Source organism: Vipera ursinii (genome assembly GCF_947247035.1).
Source record: "Vipera ursinii genome assembly, chromosome: 3".
In the NCBI taxonomy this organism is placed as follows: Eukaryota; Metazoa; Chordata; class Lepidosauria; order Squamata; family Viperidae; genus Vipera; species Vipera ursinii.
The window spans coordinates 24,379,307-24,397,016 of NC_139516.1; the positions used below are offsets into that span (position 1 = coordinate 24,379,307).

Sequence of the window (17,710 nt, forward strand, 5' to 3'; positions counted from 1 at the left end):
GGGACAGTTGCAAATGGCAATCATGTTACTGTTGTTGTTGTTGTTAGCTGCGAAGTCGTGTCCGACCCATCGCGACCCTATGGACAACATTCCTCCAGGCCTTCCTGTCTTCTACCATCTTCTGGAGTCCATTTAAGCTCACGCCTACTGCTTCAGTGACTCCATCCAGCCACCTCATTCTCTGTCGTCCCCTTCTATTGCCTTCGATCTTTCCCAGCATTAGGCTCTTCTCCAGTGAGTCCTTCCTTCTCCTTAGGTGGCCAAAGTATTTGAGTTTTAGCTTCAGGATCTGGCCTTCTAAAGAGCAGTCAGGATTGATCTCCTCTAGGACTGACCGGTTTGATCGCCTTGCAGTAGGATGCAGCAATGATAGCAAAACAAGGGACAGTTGCCAAGTGCCTGAAATGTGATCACTTGATTGTCGGGATACTGCAATGGTTGTAAGGGCAAGGGTTGGTCATATGTCGCTGTTTTTCAGTACCACCATTAGTTCAAACAATCATTAAATGAACGGTCATTGAGTGAGAACTACTTGTATGTGGGTTATAGCTGTCGATATTTACTGTATCAGAAATTAAAACAAAAACATTTTAAAATATTTTTTTATTTCACTTCTCTGACCGCCTGAAAGGATCTTGAAAACCTCCAGGACACACTTGAGAAATGATAATTTACAGCAAAGTTTCCCCTAAGGCCTTTGTGGTGGTTCACAAAATCAAAATTCTTTACCATATATTGAAGATATTTGCAAAAATTTAAAAGAATGTCACTCTCGTTATTTTTGTTAAAAACACAGGGTTCTGTGAAAAATATTTTGTTTATGTTAATATCCAATGGATTTAATACGATTATTTTTAAATAATTCGATAAATAAATATTCTATGAGTGCAATCGTTTTATTTTATAGTATGGTAAATATTGATAAATGTAACCCACACAAACAAAAGCTCTTTTGGGGTCCTCCATAAGTTTTAAAAAGTGGGAAGTTAAGAAACACGGATTTAGAGCACTTTAGAATTGTCTTCTCCTTTGTGGACTCGGAATACTCCTACGTAAGAAAACAGGAGACATATCGTTCTATTTTCTTGTCTCTACGTTATCGCAAGAAGAGTTCTTATTGGCTTCGTGGAGAAGGAGGGCGGGGTTGTCGAGGCTCGCCGGCTTGCCGGCGACCAACTAGAGCAGAGGTAGGCAACCGTGGCTCTTTTATGACTCATGGACTTCAACTCCCAGAATTCCTGAGCCAGCATAGCTGGCTCAGGAATTCTGGGAGTTGAAGTCCATGAGTCATAAAAGAGCCACGGTTGCCTACCCCTGAACTAGAGCCTGGGAGAGGCGGGGCTTCGTCTTCCTGGCCCGGCGAGAATGGAGGTGGCCGTCTCGCTGCTGGGCCTCTTGCTTTGGGCCTCGGGGTCGGCGGAGAGCGCCGCCGACCCTCCCCGGGACTCCTTGCGAGAAGAGTTGGTGCTCAGTCCGCTGCCTTCCGGCGATGTGGCCGCCACGTTCCAATTCCGCACCCGCTGGGACTCGGACCTGCAGCGTGGCGGCGGCGGTAAGAGCAGAAGCTGGCGCGGGGACCCGGGGTGGCCCAGCCGTCGGGTCTTGGCAGGGGCTGGGCTGGGCACGCCCGTATTAATGTGCTTTGTGTGCCTTCTGGGCGCCCGATCTGTGGATTCCCTGCACTTAGGAGTCATTATTTGTAGGAAAAGGGAGCAGCTGGCCTGTCGGTTTCCAAAAGGAGCTTGAGAAAAGCACCGATTCTCTACCCTCCAAATCCTCTCCGAAATCTCGGGAGAGGCTTTCTACAGCCTGGCTCAACTCTCCCCCGGATTTGCCGCTTGGGAATATGGTTTTTATTGATCCCAGTAATTATTGTGACATTTGAAATAGCGGAGAGCTTCCTGTTTCCCCCGCAGCGGGCTGACTTCCTGTTGTAAGTGGTCGCTTCTACCTAAAAATGCCGCCTTCTCCAACTGAGCTGAGCACCCTTCCACCCTTTAGGTTTGGGATAGGATTTCTGGAGTGTGTGGTTGCATTTGGAGGATGTCAGATCACAGGATGCCAGATCTGGAGGATGCCAGATCACAGAAGGCTTGGGGTAAATCTATTTAATAGTCTGAATCATAGCAGCTGTTACTTTAACTGGAGCATAAGTTGCAGAAGGATACCCCGAAGGTGCTTTTTCAAAAGCCAGCTGGACTTCCTTTGTTTTACCTGGAAGACGTTTTGCAGTTGTTGGATGAAAAGTGAAACTTTTTCAAGGTAAAACAAAGTCCAGTTGCCTTTTGAAAAAGTACCTGTGGGACAAGCATGACCTGGGTGACTGAGAATCTCCACAGATATTTGCAGAGCTAATTGGGGCAGACAGGAGGTGGGGAGAGAAAGGATGCTCTTCTCACTTTGCTTTCCCATTCCATCTCCATTTTCTCCCAGTCTCCCATTACCGGTTGTTCCCTAAGGCTCTGGGCCAGCTTATTTCCAAGTATTCAGTACGCGAGTTACACCTCTCCCTCACTCAGGGATTCTGGCGAACGCGGAGCTGGGGACAGCCCTACTTGCAAGCTCCTGCAGGTGCAGAACTTTGGGTCTGGTTCCAGGACACTGTTTCAGAGTAAGTAGGTTCATAGTCTCTGTTAGTTTATGTATTTATTTGATTTACTTCTCCAACTGATTTTTTTTCCCTCAATAGAAAGCATGTGAAGTAGGCTGGGCTGAAAGAAAGCCTCGGTAAATCTAGTGAGTTACTGAACTTGGGTTTCATGGATCCTGATCTAAAGCCTTAGCCACTTACCCTGCATGGGCTGCGAGAATTAAGAACAAATATGTAAAAGTGATATCAGCCTTCCTTTTTCGCTTGGTTTCTTGCATTTGGTTACTTATGTATACCATATAGAGAGAGGATGGTGGGAAATATAATGCAATACATTCCAGAAAGCTGGGAAAGCCTTGATCTAATCATCCATTATTCATGCCCATCATATGTGGGCATAAATTGCACATATATTAAACCATAATCTGAGTTTGGGGTTCTTTTGGTTTATAGTGTTGTATGAATCCATCATGGGGAGGCGTTCAGGTTTATAAATGATGGTTGATAGTTTAGCAGTGGTATCACTTGCTGATATCTTTTCTATTTTTTTCACTAATGCTGTCTCCAATCTACTTGGGTGAGAATATGGGTGAGAAAAACTAATCAGTTATTGTAGTTGGCTGCTGAGGGCGTGACAACCCGTAGAAGGCCTCAGGTGACTGCAGTCCCAGGAACAGCTCTCTTCTGCAGATGCAGTGAGGGAGGAAGAAAAAAGAAACTCATTCACCACCCCAAACATAAGGCAAACAATACAATATGTTCTAAGCCAGACATGTCAAACTAGCGACATCACGTGACGTCATGCAACGTATCAGAGCTTTTTCCCCATTGCCGGCAATGGGGTGGGCATGGTTTCCCAATGACACATCCGGCCCGTGGGGCGGCAGTTTGACACCTCTGTTCTAAGCTGAAATCTAGTCATACTTGCTTTTGGATTTCCACTACTTATACTCCAGGCATTTCTCTGCCTACTTCATTGCTTTCAACTCCTCAGTAGACCAAGCAGACCTATAAGTTTGATAAATAAGTCTAGGTCACACAGGATTGAAACAGCCTATGAGTTGAGATGGTTTGACACTGCAGTCCACCATCAAAGCCTCAATCAAGTTTTGATGCCACAGTAAGATGACCTGTAAGCAAATTCTTTGGGATCCAGAAGCTGCCATGGGTGGGTTTCATAATCAGCCCTGTACCCCTCAGTGAATAAATTTTAACCAAATAGTGATTATCCCTAAAAAAGAAGTCATCTATTACTCTTCCTTCCACAGACTATTCCCCTCAGAACAAAAATCATATCTAGGGTAAAACTTGGTGTTTGGAGAAAGATATCATTTGTAACAAACCATGGAAATCAGTGTGGCTATATACTTAGGAGCTGATCTTGAATGACTAGCCTTAGCATGTATTTGACATCTCTATGCACCAACAGATTGAGTACTTGCAATACATTCTGAAAGTTTCAGGTATGCTCACTAGCCAAAACATTTTTAAAAAACCTTTGCCCTCTGGCTTAGGGTGAATCCAGTCAGAGATTGTGAACATGGCTTGTTTTCAATAGTATATTACTATTGTGACTGTTAATGTTTGCTTTGTTTTTAGGTAACAACATTCAAGGTTCTGATGTATATTTTTCAAATTTTAGATACTGAGATTCTCTGCCACCAAAATAGCATTAAAATGATGTGTAAATTTACAAACATAGCTTAAAAATTTAAAGATGAAATTACTTTAAATGTTTTAGCAAATACATATTTTAAATTTCAGATAAGTCCTTCATAAACATATTATAGTGCTTACTATATGTTTTCCTTTTATAGTGTTGACAAAGCTTGGAATGATCTTAGTAACATCCTCTCAGGAATATTCTGTGCCTCTTTGAACTTCATTGATTCCACCAACACAATCATCCCAACTGCATCCTTCAAACCGCTGGGGCTGGTGAATGGTGAGTTTATATTTATTTATTCATCATATTTATTACTTATAAATGTAAAGAGTCTTATAAAATGAATTCTATAAGTGTTCACTAAAGTCAAAATTTATGAATAACAAAAATAGCTTAATGAAAAGTGCTATTTAAAAAATCTGGATACTTGGATAATTGGAAAAAATCATTAAAGGTACTGTGATTGTGGCAATTTACAATATAGACATTCTTTAATTTAAAATGGCCTGCAGCAAAAAAAAAACAATGGAGGTAATAATTGTTAGAAAACCACAAGGAACAAAAAGGGTTTTAACGGCTTTTACAGACCTCAGTGAAAGTACTACTCAGCCTCCCTAGGAAAGAGTTCTCAGCTGAGTTACTGTAGTTGAGGCATTTCCATTTTTCTTCAAACATTTTATAAACAATATTGCTTGTTCAACAGTAGTTTCTCTTTGTGTCTCTCTGCATCTCAATCCCCCAGGACTGTTCTGAAGCATACAAGAAGTACCAGAAATTCAGTAGCAACATCATAACATCATATACCACTACATGTAGGATAATGTTATTTACAGAAATAATAAAAAAGGAAGAGGCTAAATGTTGACTAGGTTTCAGTAATGATCAAGGCCCAGATTTCTTCAGTATACCCTTGGAATCATGTACATTTACAGGGGATATGCATATGTCTGTAAACCTTCTCACCCAGGCGTTCCCTGCTTGGGGCTTCTGAATGTGCTGGACTTTTTAATTCCCATAATCCCTAGCAAAATCCAGGTTGGGGAAGGTTCTAATCTTTGGCTCCCTCATTCAGTAACAGATCATCGTTTCCTACGATATGCTGTCTTGCCCCGTGAAGTTGTATGCACTGAAAATCTCACACCCTGGAAGAAGCTGTTGCCTTGCAGCTCAAAGGTGAGACGTGTGTTAGCTGCAGTAGTTGAGCCTTGAAGCAGCAGCATGTCCTTTGACCCCTGGAATTCTTTCACTCTTGTAAATATTAGTTGGATATCTGCAAGATTGCTTTAGGGGTTTCGCCTCTTCTTTGGTGGGTATGTGTAACTTGGAATTAAATTGGAGTGTCATATGTACATACAGTAGTTGCATAGTTCCTAAGCTGCTTTTGGATTCTGCGGAAAAAGGCTTCTTTTTATTTTCCAGGCTGGCCTGGCTGTTCTGCTGAAGGCTGAGCGACTGTTCCACAGCAGTTACCACTCCCAGGCTGTGCACATCCGTCCCATTTGCAGGGTGGGTTTTTGGATGTTTGGTTTGTCTATCAGCTGGAAGAATTGAGGACAGAATGCCCAAGACTGATAATGCTGTATCTATAATCTTGGTTCCTTACTTAAGTGGAAGATGCTCCTCTTAAAAATTAAATGTAAAGAAAAAATGGGTAAATCAGTCCAAATGTTTAATTAGTTCAGCATTCAGTTACCACCATGATCAACCTAATATCTTTGAAAATCAGAATAACAACACTTAGCCTATGATCCACAGCAATTGGTATATAGTGGCAGTTGCCTCTAACACCAGAGGTAAAATATAACCTTCATAAATAGAAATGACTGATAACCCTAACATCCACAAAATTATATGGCAATTCCCTTCCAGATTTCCAAGTTGATGGTCATTGTTATATTTGCATTCTCCAGTTATATTATGGGATTTACTATGAACTAGATTCAGAAGTATTTGCTTTTATCTGACCTGAATCTTCCATCATCAACTTCATTGACGGAGGAGTCCTTGGAGTTCTCCGAGCTTTGTTGTTTGCTTGCAAACATTTCATTACCTGTCTGGGTAACATTATCAGTGCCATTCATTGACTGACTGATCAAAAGCTTTGTCTTAGCTATTAAGTTGGGTTTTCTGATTTTTCTATTTGTTTTGGTGGTATGTTTATAAGAATTTTATTAGATGTTGGAGCGCATAGATATCAGGAATAAACCTTTGGCTGCCACAATGGTGACTGTTTACTAACAAGCAAAAATATCACCAAATGATATGTGCCCACATTTAAATGCAGGTTGAATAAAAGACTGGTTCTGAACAATTAAAGCTGGCAATGAGCAAGTTTAACAACAATTTCAAAGCAGTTATATAGGGGCTCTTAAGAACCAAAAGAAGGAAGTTCTCTGTATATCTATTTATGTTGGGAAGAAGATCTTATTTATACGTCTTGGGATTTCCCATGTGTAAAATTTGTTTTGCTGGCGTATTTATAATTCTCAGGGCAGATTAGTAAATTTGGGGGAGAATGTTGAAATTACTATAGTTTTTAACATGTTAACTTTTTTAAATGTGGATCTTTTTTCTTCCTTTGCCTTTTTCTTTCAGGACAAATCTTGTCTAAGCTTATCTTGGGAACTCAGGCAGATCCTCACTGTTGTCTTTGATAGTTTTGCCAGTGCCCAGGGAAAGAAAGGTAACAGGCTAATACACTCTCTGTATTGTTACTGCTGGTCCGGATTCATCTCTTAGCTGATCTTGTGTCGTTCTCTCTTCAGATTGGTCGCTCTTAAAAATGTTTTCTCGTACCCTCACTGAAGGCTGTCCTCTGGCGTCTCAAAGCAAGGTTTATGTTGATATTTCCAGCAAAACCCAGGTAGTTTTTTTTTTCCAACCATGTTTGAATATAGATGCAATGTTAATAAACCAGGCACTATTTTTTTAAAAAAATCTGAATGAGGCTAAACAAAAAAACAGGAATTGGGAGACATCAGGATGATGCCACTGGAGGGAACAAGACTTTTTTTTAAGGCTTTGTAGATTTTTAAGTGGTTGTTTTAGGTAAACTAAGTGTTTTAAGCCAGGGTGGAGGGGAAGGAGTGCTCAGTGTAATTCTAAATACACCCAACCAAATTCAGTAATGTGATCTGCAGTATGTGCAACAAAATAATAACAGCTGGGGCGGGGACACAAAAAGTTGTCCTCTCCAGCACAAGATTTATCTATATTTCCATAGTGTAACTGTCTCCTGAAATGGGCTTTAGACTAAGCTCTAGTTGGGTGAAAAAAATCCTGATGGAAGTGTAAATGGACCGACTGGTTATCAGGTGTGCTCCAGGAATTTAGCTTTTTGCAGTTGAAATGCTTGGTATCTTCAATAATAAAAGCTGATTGTTAGTGAAGGCATACTTTTTTTTAATAGTAATGCCATTTTTAGTTTTTGTAGATTTCTTTTTGTAGTGTTGGTACTGTGTAGGAGGTATCCTTGGTGTAGGTATCTCACTTGGTTTTGCTGCTTTAGTGGATCTAAATTGGTAGTTTTTGTTTTTAATTAGTTGATCATGCTTCTGTATTTTTATATGTAAAGATTTATAATTACAGGTTCCATTACATATTCAGTCATTTTAATTGACTTTTGAAATGGTTATTACATGCTCTGTTGAAGAATGATTGTTCTCATGGATATTTGAGGATGGAGAAATGTTCAAGAGATTGCCTACACGTGCACACATTCAGCACATAGAAAGAGTACCTGTGACTTGCTGTGTATGCTTTTTCAGCTGTCATATTTCCATGTGCTGCTTAAAAGAGTGTTTCATTGTAAAAATTTCCAATGAATTGGGGAACTTGGGCAGTTGTGATTCTGAATACAGAGACTGCCTCAACAGATTGTGTCTAGTTACCTTTATAAACATAAGTTGCTCCGGAACACATACAAGGAAGGAGGTATTGAACATGTTTTAGCTAGCTGTGGTATAATGAGGATGTGATATGTTGGCACAAGGTAAATGAGTTTGCTTCTATTCACAGGATCAACAGTTCCTGGATGTTTCCCCAGCTCCTTTATCTGTCTATGAAGCATCAGTCCAGGGAGACAGAAGAACTTATGCAGTTTATGACCTTCTGAATCTAACACTCTTCAACACATCTCGCAACCTCAATGTGCTATTGAAATGGAAACGGCCTCAGGATAATTGTGAGTGATCAGTGATTTCCTGGCTTCCCCATGCTATTTAGTGGTAATAAAGGATGCCATTGCACTATGCCAGTTGAATCTATTAACTAGGACTAATACTTAATTACTCCTCACACACTTCCATGGCCTAATACTTTAGAGCTGAATGTTATCCATGGATATTTCGAAATATTGTTTACTTTGAAGTGGTACACCAGTACAAGATCCAGTGGTATTCCCAACCATCCAGGTAGGTTGTTTTTTTAAAGAGACAGTATGAAAACTCTAGAAATTCAGAGAAGTGTTTATTATCCTCTCATACAAAAGTGTCCAAATCATCGAGCAATGATTTGGTCACATATTATAAAAAGTAGGAAACAATAGTCCTTGCTTCCAATAGGCAAACAATGGGGAAATCCTTTGTAAGTAAGGAAATGGGAGATTTTCTTTTGAGGTTTAGCTTTAGATGTATTTCATTTGATAAGGGGTGCTAAAGCTGACTTTCTAACTTGTCTAATTTGTTTTCTTCAGTGGGCCTGACAGTACCGGTGCTCCATGCTCAGCGCTATGTGAGTGGTTATGGTCTCCAAAAAGGAGAAATCAGCACTCTTGTGTATAACACACATCCGTATCGAGCTTTCCCTGTGCTTCTGCTAGAGACTGTGCCCTGGTACCTACGGCTCTACATTCATACCTTGACCATTATTACTAAAGGAAAGGAAAATAAACCAAGTAAGACAGAAATTCTCCCTAATACATGCTGCTTCTAATCCTTTTCTTTTTAGAAAAAGAAATCCTTTGGAGCAGAACAGTGGAAATGCAGAATTGTTGCTCAGTTTTTCCTTTGCTCCACAACCAATTTGTACCCATTGATACTTAGATCTAGAGGATTGTCCAAGATTACCATCCACCTTTAGGGCTGATAGTTATAATTTTCAGAATGTTGGAAATCTTATGCAGCTGATCTTGAGTTCTGGACTTGTTTAAATCACAGTTCTATATAAAAGCTGTCAATTGAGCAATCCGTGTGTGTAACTATTCCATAACATTTATTTGCATTTAGCCATAAGTTTCTGATTTATAAGCCCAGAACAAAGAAGTAGGATGTGTATAATTATTTATTCCAATTGTATCAAAACAGCTGAACAGGATGCCTCATAGCAAGATTAGAGGCAAAATTATTTACAATATTTATAGCCTACCTCAGTCAAGAGATGGGATGATGTACAACAAAGTTACATATAGAAAAAGAAAAAAATACAATGTACAATTTTAAAAACCTCAATATATACCTAAACCATATAAATGTTCAATCATTTAACTGCCGTTATACTCAAATATTGTTGTTCTGACAGGATTATCTTATTAAGAGTCTGGCCAGCACATTTTGTTCCAGATATAACTTGTACTAGATAAAGGTAACTGTCCTGGTAAGGTTGAAAGTGATGCATAAGCTGAAGGGCTTCTGTGATTGCAACTTTCACTGTTTAAACAAGAAGTCCCCAACTCATAAGCCACCTCTTCCACTCATCCTTATTCACAGGATCAATGTTCCTAGATTGCATTGATGACTTTTGATGACAAGGAAATCCATCTTACTAGATTTAATCCAAGCTACTTTCATTTGATCCAGATCACAGCTTTCAGGCATTGATTCAGAATTTTTAATAGCATCTGCAATGCAGCATAAAGTGGCAATACGTAACAGTGTCATTAACATTTTGGTGAAGCCTCGCTCCAAATTGCTGAATGACCTCCTGCAAGCAGTTTGATGTAGATATTAAACAATGTAGGGGAGAGCAGCAAGTTTTGAGGCAGCCCACATTGGCATTAATAAGAGCTTGAGAGCTGCCACCCATGATTACTGACTGGATTGAGCTGGGCTTGGAAATTGTTGTAATGCTGTGCCCACAACTCCGATCATTCCCGATGACCCAGAAGGATACTATGCCATGGACAATGGAATTTTTAAAAATCTAAAAATAATACATGGATGAAATAATTCATGGCTAGTAGCACAGTAGAGGATATCCATTTTGGCAAGTAAAGCAATTTGCTACATAACATGTTTGCTTTGGGTTTGACCTGTATTGATTTCATTAGTATCTTTATACATTTTCTTAGGACAATTAGCACATCATTTTTTAAAGAATTAAACATAAAAATAAATTGCCTGTTGCTTTGGAAATAGGTCCCACTCTATTCTGTTTGGCTTTTTAGCCAGCCAGTATAGTCCTATACTGGATTTGTTTTTTTCACAGATGAATTTAAGATGTTAAATCAGAATCCCGAAGATTCTGATAGCATTCCAAAGGGTTAAAGTGGAGCAGTGTGATCTGCTCTGCAGGGGTGCTACGCAGATCATCAATATATGAATCTCAAGGAAAGATTTTGTTTATTTCTCCGAAATGCTGATTGTATTTCTTTGGTATTAGGTTATATCCATTATCAGCCAGCACAGGACCGAAAGCGTCCCCATCTCCTGGAAATGTTGATTCAGTTGCCAGCAAACTCAGTCACAAAGATCAACATCCAGTTTGAGAGAGCCTTGCTCAAGTGGACTGAATACACACCTGACCCCAACCATGGCTTTTATGTGAGGTAAGCAGGGACAGTCCTCAGCCAAAGAGTTGTCTGTGCTCCATCCCTTTGAATCCTTGATTGCTTGTCTTCTTTCCTTTCTCTGGTTTTTAGCCCATCTGTCTTAAGTGCCCTAGTGCCAAGCACCATTGCCATAAAAGAGGAAGATGAAGATATAAAACCACTTTTTGCTTCACTGTAAGTCTCTAAACCTTGGCAAATGAAGGAGGGTGGAAAGTGGGCAATCTGTACAGTTGACATTGCTACTTTATGTACTGCTATTGAACATTGGAAGCTGCTTATATCAGCTTGCATTGTTCAGCCATTTAGTCATTATCTGTTCCCTTCTCCCCAAGATGTTTCTTGCATATTCTTGTGTATTCCCATCAACTCCATTAGGTAGACCAGACCAGTTAGTCAGCTCCCCAGGAAGGCTATTTTTATTGAGATTGGCTAAAATAACAAAACCTTGACAGTCTGGTTGTGCTATTATTACAGAGCACTCTTATGCTCTGTTGAATGAGAGATGCATCTGCCTTGAGCTGTGCCCAAATGCTACCTTATTGCTCTAAACTTAAAAATATTTCAGCCCGTTTTGCTTAAATTCCTGCATATTTCTGTCAAGGTCACCTTTCTTTCTTATTCTCTACAATCCACCTTGCCACAACTAGTAATCAAGTCTCTTGATTATGATCTGGGTACTTGGCAACAGGTTTGTACTTAAAACCAGTTGCCAAGCATGCCACAATGATTTGATTGCCATTTGCAACCTTCCCTGATGTCTTCCTCAGAAAGGCAGTGGGGGAAGCTGGCAGAGAAGGTCACAGGTTGCAGGGATAGGTCACACCCATCCACACATCCATCCAACTCCTCTGTGTTCACACTACAATGGCATTCACGCACCTGACGCACCATCCAACCCACACCATACCATGTATACCCTTCAGCTGTGCAGGACCCCTGTGTACCCTCCCCAACCCCTGCAGCACCTCTCCTGCACCTTCCCCAACTTACTCAGCATCCTTCCTGACCTACATTGCCCTCTCCAGACCTTTCTGAGCTTGTACCACACCATCATACCTTTTTGACTGACATGGCACCTCTCATGTACCCCTGCACACTCTTCCCAACCCACAGGGTGCAATCTCTTCCCCCACACTGCAGCAGTCACTTACCTGCCTGCTGACCTAAGATATCACCAGAAGGATAGCATCAAGATCAAGAGAATTGAATAGTACCACTCTATGCTGCAGTAGTAAGGCCACACTTGGAATATTACACCCAGTTTTGGTCATCACTACACACAAAAGATGCTGAGGCCCTGGAAAGAGTGCAGAGAAGAGCAATAAAGATGATAAGAGAACACCAACAAAGATCACCAGGAATGGCTGAGAGAACTAGGTATGTCTAACCCAGGGGTCTTCAAACTTGGCCCTTTTATGACTTGTGGACTTCAACTCCCAGAATTCTTCAACCAGGCACGCTGGCTGAGGAATTCTGGGAGTTGAAGTCCACAAGTCATAAAAGGGCCAAGTTTGAAGACCCCTGGTCTAACTTAACAAACAGAAGGCTTACAGTTAAAGGCTTAGAACCGTTTCCCAATATTTGAAGAGCGTCATAGAGAAAAGGCAGTCCATTTGTTCTCCATAGCACCTGAAGGCAGGACAGGAAGCAATGGATGGAACCTCATCAGGGGAACGTCCAACCTGGAACTAAGGAGAAATTTCCTGACAGTGGGAGCAATTAATCAGTGGAACAGCCTGCCTCCTGAGGTTGTGGGTAATCTATTGCTGAAGATTTTCAAGAAAAGATTGAACAACCATCTATTCAGGATGGAATAAGGATTCCTGTGCTGGGCAGAGGGTTGGGTTAGAAGACTTCCAAGGCCCCTTTCAGCCTTATGATTCTATGACTTACAGTGATGGCAACTAGAACAAGAAGATTGCCATTGCTAAGCAGTGTGATTATGCTTTACGATTGCATGGCTTAGCAGTGCAAATTCCAGTTCCACTTGTCATTGAAAGTCGAGGAGTATCTTTATGGAGGATTTCAGATTGGGTAAGGCTGACGGCAAGTTTGCAGTTTCTTAAACACTGATTTGTTTAAGTTTTTCTTCTCTTAATTGCTTAGTATTCTAACTAGGAACACCAACACTTGAATTTGGAAGGCTTCTGCATGCAACAGTGCATGTGCTCTGTCACTTGAGTATTTCTTTGCTGATGAAGCAAGACCATAATTGCAGGAGTCATTGTCTTGATATAAATGGGAATGTTGTGCCCAAAATATGTTGTATTCTTATGTGTAATCCCATTTGAATGCTAATATCATATGAAGTAAATGTCCAATTTGTTAACAAAGCCTCATCCTAAATGAAGCTTATGGTAGTTTTTCAAGCTAAAGCACTAGACACAGCTAAAAACACCCAAGGTCTTTTGCCAGAAAAAAAGTTATATATCTTTAATCTTCCTCAGCCAGTGGCACTATCTACCTCACTATAGCAGGTCTCAGAAACTCTGGGATCATACCTGTTTAGGACCTGGTTGGAGGATCACCTATGAATTCCAGGACTACTGGATTCCAGGATAGCAAAGTTGAAATTCATCTTGGAGGAAGGCAGTGGTTTTATCAGTTCTATAATTTGCCAAGAAAATTGTATTGGTCACCAGAAGTTGGGCTTGACTCAAAGATACCTTTATCTTCACCTCCGATTTTAAGCTTCTGCTGATTTTTATTTCTCAGATTTCCTTCCTTTGATGGCTCCAGCTACTTTGTACGTCTCTACACTGAACCCCTCCTAGTGAATCTACCAACACCAGATTTTAGCATGCCATATAATGTGATCTGCCTGACTTGCACTGTGGTAGCTGTGTGTTATGGCTCCTTTTACAATCTTCTGACCAGAACATTCCATGTAGAAGAACCTAAGAAGGGAGGCCTAGCCAAGCGACTGGCAAACATAATTCGTAAAATAAGAGGTGTACCACCTCTCTGAGGACAGTTGGTGCATGTACTTCTGAAAGCTTTAGGAACTCTCCAGCCAAGAATTGAAGGGCCAACTTGTGAGAAGGTAAATGGTTGAAGCAGGGTACCTTTTGCAAGATTTAATTTATTTTCTTGTTATGAATTGTTTTTCATGGTTGTTGGATAGCTTCCTTCATTGCTGATCTCAGGACTGTAAATAAAAATGCCCAGGGGATAAGCTTACTCTTTTGAAGATGTTTACATTATCTGAAAAGACAACTTCAAATAAGCCAGAATTGCTCTTGAATTTTTATATCTCCTTGGTTTTGGTAAAATAGAACCACTCTTATCTCATTAGCTAACTTACTTCAATTGCCCTGTACACGTACTGAGCTTGCACCTTTTAATTGCCACGTGCAACTTAAGGCAGAATTTTTTTTGAGAACAATGCATCAACACTGTGTTGGTGGATGTAAGAGAGAAGAAACATATAAAATATTAAATAATAAAGATTTGTGCTTGAGGGTATTTTGCACACCTATTTAATTTTGGCAAATTGCTATTTTAGAGGAAAAAACAATTTGAACTACACTGATGCAGTTGTCACTGGAGAATGCAGCTTGTGACTTAACAGCATGAGCAACCTGAACAAAAAAATTACTCTAAAACAGAAAAACCATGGTGCTGGACTAGTGATACCCACAGGATTTAGATTAAGATGATAATCTAAATTGGGGAATGAATGCTGTTTGTATGCAAACAAAAATTGTTTTAAAAGATTTCAATATATAGTTGACAAGTGGTATTAAGGTCTTCATAAAGATCATTATTTTAATCAGTCTTCCATGTACCATACTGCCTGATAGCAAAGCAAAAATTTCACCTGAGTGAACCCATAGAAATCCATGCAAGGTATGGAAATTGGTCAAGGGATAGATTAGAAACTTACCAGTTTTTATCCCATGTCCACCAATCCAGTCTGAAAGATATTGTTATTTTGGTTGATGGTGAAAAGCTAAGGAGAATCAGACTTGGATAGTATTTGGATGAGAGACTGCCAGGGAAAACCTAGTCTGTAAATTAGACTGAGAAGTTGAAAAGGCATTCTGGAAGAAGGCAGTGGAAAGCACTTTTGCAGTGTTGTCAAGAAAGTTACAAGTATGTACAGTGGTGATAAAGTTTGTGAATAGCTAAAAAGATTCTGATTAAAGATGCAACACCCAAAACAGTACACTGTCTCATCTTTATTGAACTCTGAGTTAAATATTGCTCATTGTTGATGTCCAGAAGCTGAGGGGGTCTATAGAGAGGAAGAAGCTCACACTAAATCTGAGTGTTATGGGTTTTAAAGCCTCCCAGATCTGGGAGACTTCTTCACATGATCCAACAGAGTTTTATGTTAAGCACCATCATTTGATGGGACCAAGAGACACATCTCTGTCATGGTGCCTTCCCTCTGGAACAGCATACACCTGTGATCCAGATGGCCCAAGCCTTGCCAGCATTTTGTGAAGCACAAGACCTGTTTCCACTTGAGTGTTAGACAAGGATATTAAGTCTTTAAAGGATGATTAAGCAGATAGATGAGTAGCCTCAGAGGCAATGTGCTTTTAGGTTACTTTGTTTGATACTGTTTGGGGTTTTATCAGATATTAGAGCTGCAATTCTGGTTGGATTGAATCTACAAATAAATATTGCAAAGTCCAACTGTGATCTTTGGTCCAGAAAAAAAAACTGTTCAAAACCACATTTGGATTTGCATTCAGGTTTTTTTTAATTCTTTCCAAAATAACTTGCTAGACCTGAAAGGTATGTAAAGTAGAGAGAGTTGCTATTACCTTGTTACAAAGAACATTCATTTATTCTGTTTGCTGATCCTATTACTACATTTGGGGCTGCAGGTTATTGAATTCATGACCTCAGATGGCTCTCTAGCAAAGGAGTCAAAAACATCTGAAAACTATGTATGAACAGGACTCAGTCTTCCATCAATCTGAAGTCGGTAAAATGAGGACCCAGATTATTGGGGGCAATATGCTTACTCTGTAAACCATTTAGGGCTGTAAAACCCTACGAAGCAGTGTATAAGGCTAAGTGTTATTGCTATTATCTAAATAATGAGCAAGCTATACAATTTGCAAATCACAATCCTGAGTCTCACAACTGGTTGGCAAATCATACAAGAGCTTCCTTTTAGAGCTACATAAATCTGCTGAGTTTCAATATGCCACAATGAATCACAGATTTTCTTATTGGCAGTTCCCATCTTCCACAAATACTTTCACCAGATTCTCAAGCTTAAATAAAACACTAGGCACTCTCCCATTTCGGTTGGTGGTGAGAGGGAGGAAGTATGAAAATTTTTGTTAATACAAATTGGGGTCTGGTTTGCCTCTTTCATGAACTCTAAACAACCTTTTTCCTTACAATTTATGCCCCTTTTGGTGTCAGACCTTATTTTAATGAGCATCTGATATTATGGGATACAACTAGGTAACACGTTTGACTACATGTAACTTGATTTCATATGCAAAGGGGAGGTTACTTTTATCCTGCCCAGTCAACTTTCCTCTTGCATTTTCTTTGTGTTAATTATAAAAAGGAATATAAAATAGGTCTTAGGGAGATCCCGCTGTATCAGGGTACCCTAATAAACTGCTTTTAAATGATCTTCTGACTCGGTTGCTTATTGGGAAGGTAAACCAAGGCAGAACAGAGCTAGATTTGGCTATCAGTACCGGTATAAAGGCAAGCTAAAACTTATATCCACACATAACATTTATTTGATAAGTAAATACAAAAACAAGCTACCTCTGCCTAGCATTCTCATTAAAAGCCATTCCATGTACAAAACATTAAAAGGGGTTCAAAACTCCATTCCGATAGAAAAATAATTTACCAAAAAACAAAAAACCCAACAACAAACCAAAAGAAAGGTAACCCAACAGCGCCATTACCAAGCAAATGTCCGTTTTTTTAAACAAAGCGATTCTTAAATTGCTTTCTCTACTAACAAGCAAGGGGACAAAGTTCATAGATTCCCGTAGCAATTTCAGATACCTAGTTAAATGTGGCAAAGATATTTTCCGGCATCTCTGGAAAAAGTCCAAAGCTTCTGCAAGTAAAAATATTTTTGCGAAGACCATAAATAAGAGCAGAGCCTTTTCTCCCGATCTGCTATCTTTCCGCCTGCAAGCAATTAATACGGAGCGAAGTATTCCGAAGCGGTCTCCTCTCCATTTAGATTCCGGTTTGCTCCGTTTCCACCTTATGTGGCCGCAGCCCCAGACAGCATGGAGCCTCTCACCTTTCCAGGGAAATGAACCCCGTTACCGTATGGCGGACGAGAGCATTTCCGCCGCCGCTCCTGAGTGAGGGCAGGAGGAAGAGTAGGGAACCGGCTTCACTTTCGTCATCACAGTAGCGCAGCCCTTCGCCTTCAAAGTCCGCGTCTGTCGCACTCTAGTACGTACCTTCCATCCAGCTCACTCCGCTCCCTGCCTACTGCACGGGATTTATAATGCATCTTCTGATTCCAGCCTAACGCAAGGACCTTCCGCCTCGTCAAGAGCGGGGCGGTGGGGCTGTCTACAGCAATGCCTGTTCAGAACGCCACTTGATTCTCGGGAAACAGCTCGTCGATTTCTGCAGCAGGAAGAGCCAGAACGGAAGAAAAGGCTCTCGCGGAAAGCCAAAGGCTATCCAGGCTTTCGGGAGAAGTCGAATTGCGAGCGCTGTAAAAAAAAAAAAA

The 17,710-nt window shown here is 40.4% G+C and overlaps 1 protein-coding gene across 2 annotated transcripts; it reads left to right on the plus strand.

Annotated features, from left to right (window-relative positions):
• The first annotated feature begins 1,351 nt into the window (after positions 1–1,351).
• Positions 1,352–17,427, plus strand: PIGT (phosphatidylinositol glycan anchor biosynthesis class T). 2 transcript variants are annotated; one of them, XM_083359724.1, is made up of 13 exons: positions 1,360–1,552; positions 2,002–2,098; positions 2,434–2,611; positions 4,408–4,535; positions 5,329–5,429; positions 5,676–5,762; positions 6,852–6,939; positions 7,022–7,119; positions 8,274–8,439; positions 8,950–9,150; positions 10,854–11,019; positions 11,113–11,196; positions 13,738–17,427. In XM_083359724.1, exons 1-13 carry the CDS (start codon positions 1,490–1,492, stop codon positions 13,988–13,990), a joined length of 1,710 nt encoding a protein of 569 aa, XP_083215850.1. In that variant the 5' UTR covers positions 1,360–1,489; the 3' UTR covers positions 13,991–17,427. The 2 variants fall into 2 exon arrangements, with proteins under 2 accessions (XP_083215849.1, XP_083215850.1); XM_083359723.1 differs by lacking the exon at positions 2,002–2,098 and having other exon boundaries at positions 1,352–1,552.
• The last annotated feature ends 283 nt before the right edge of the window (positions 17,428–17,710 follow it).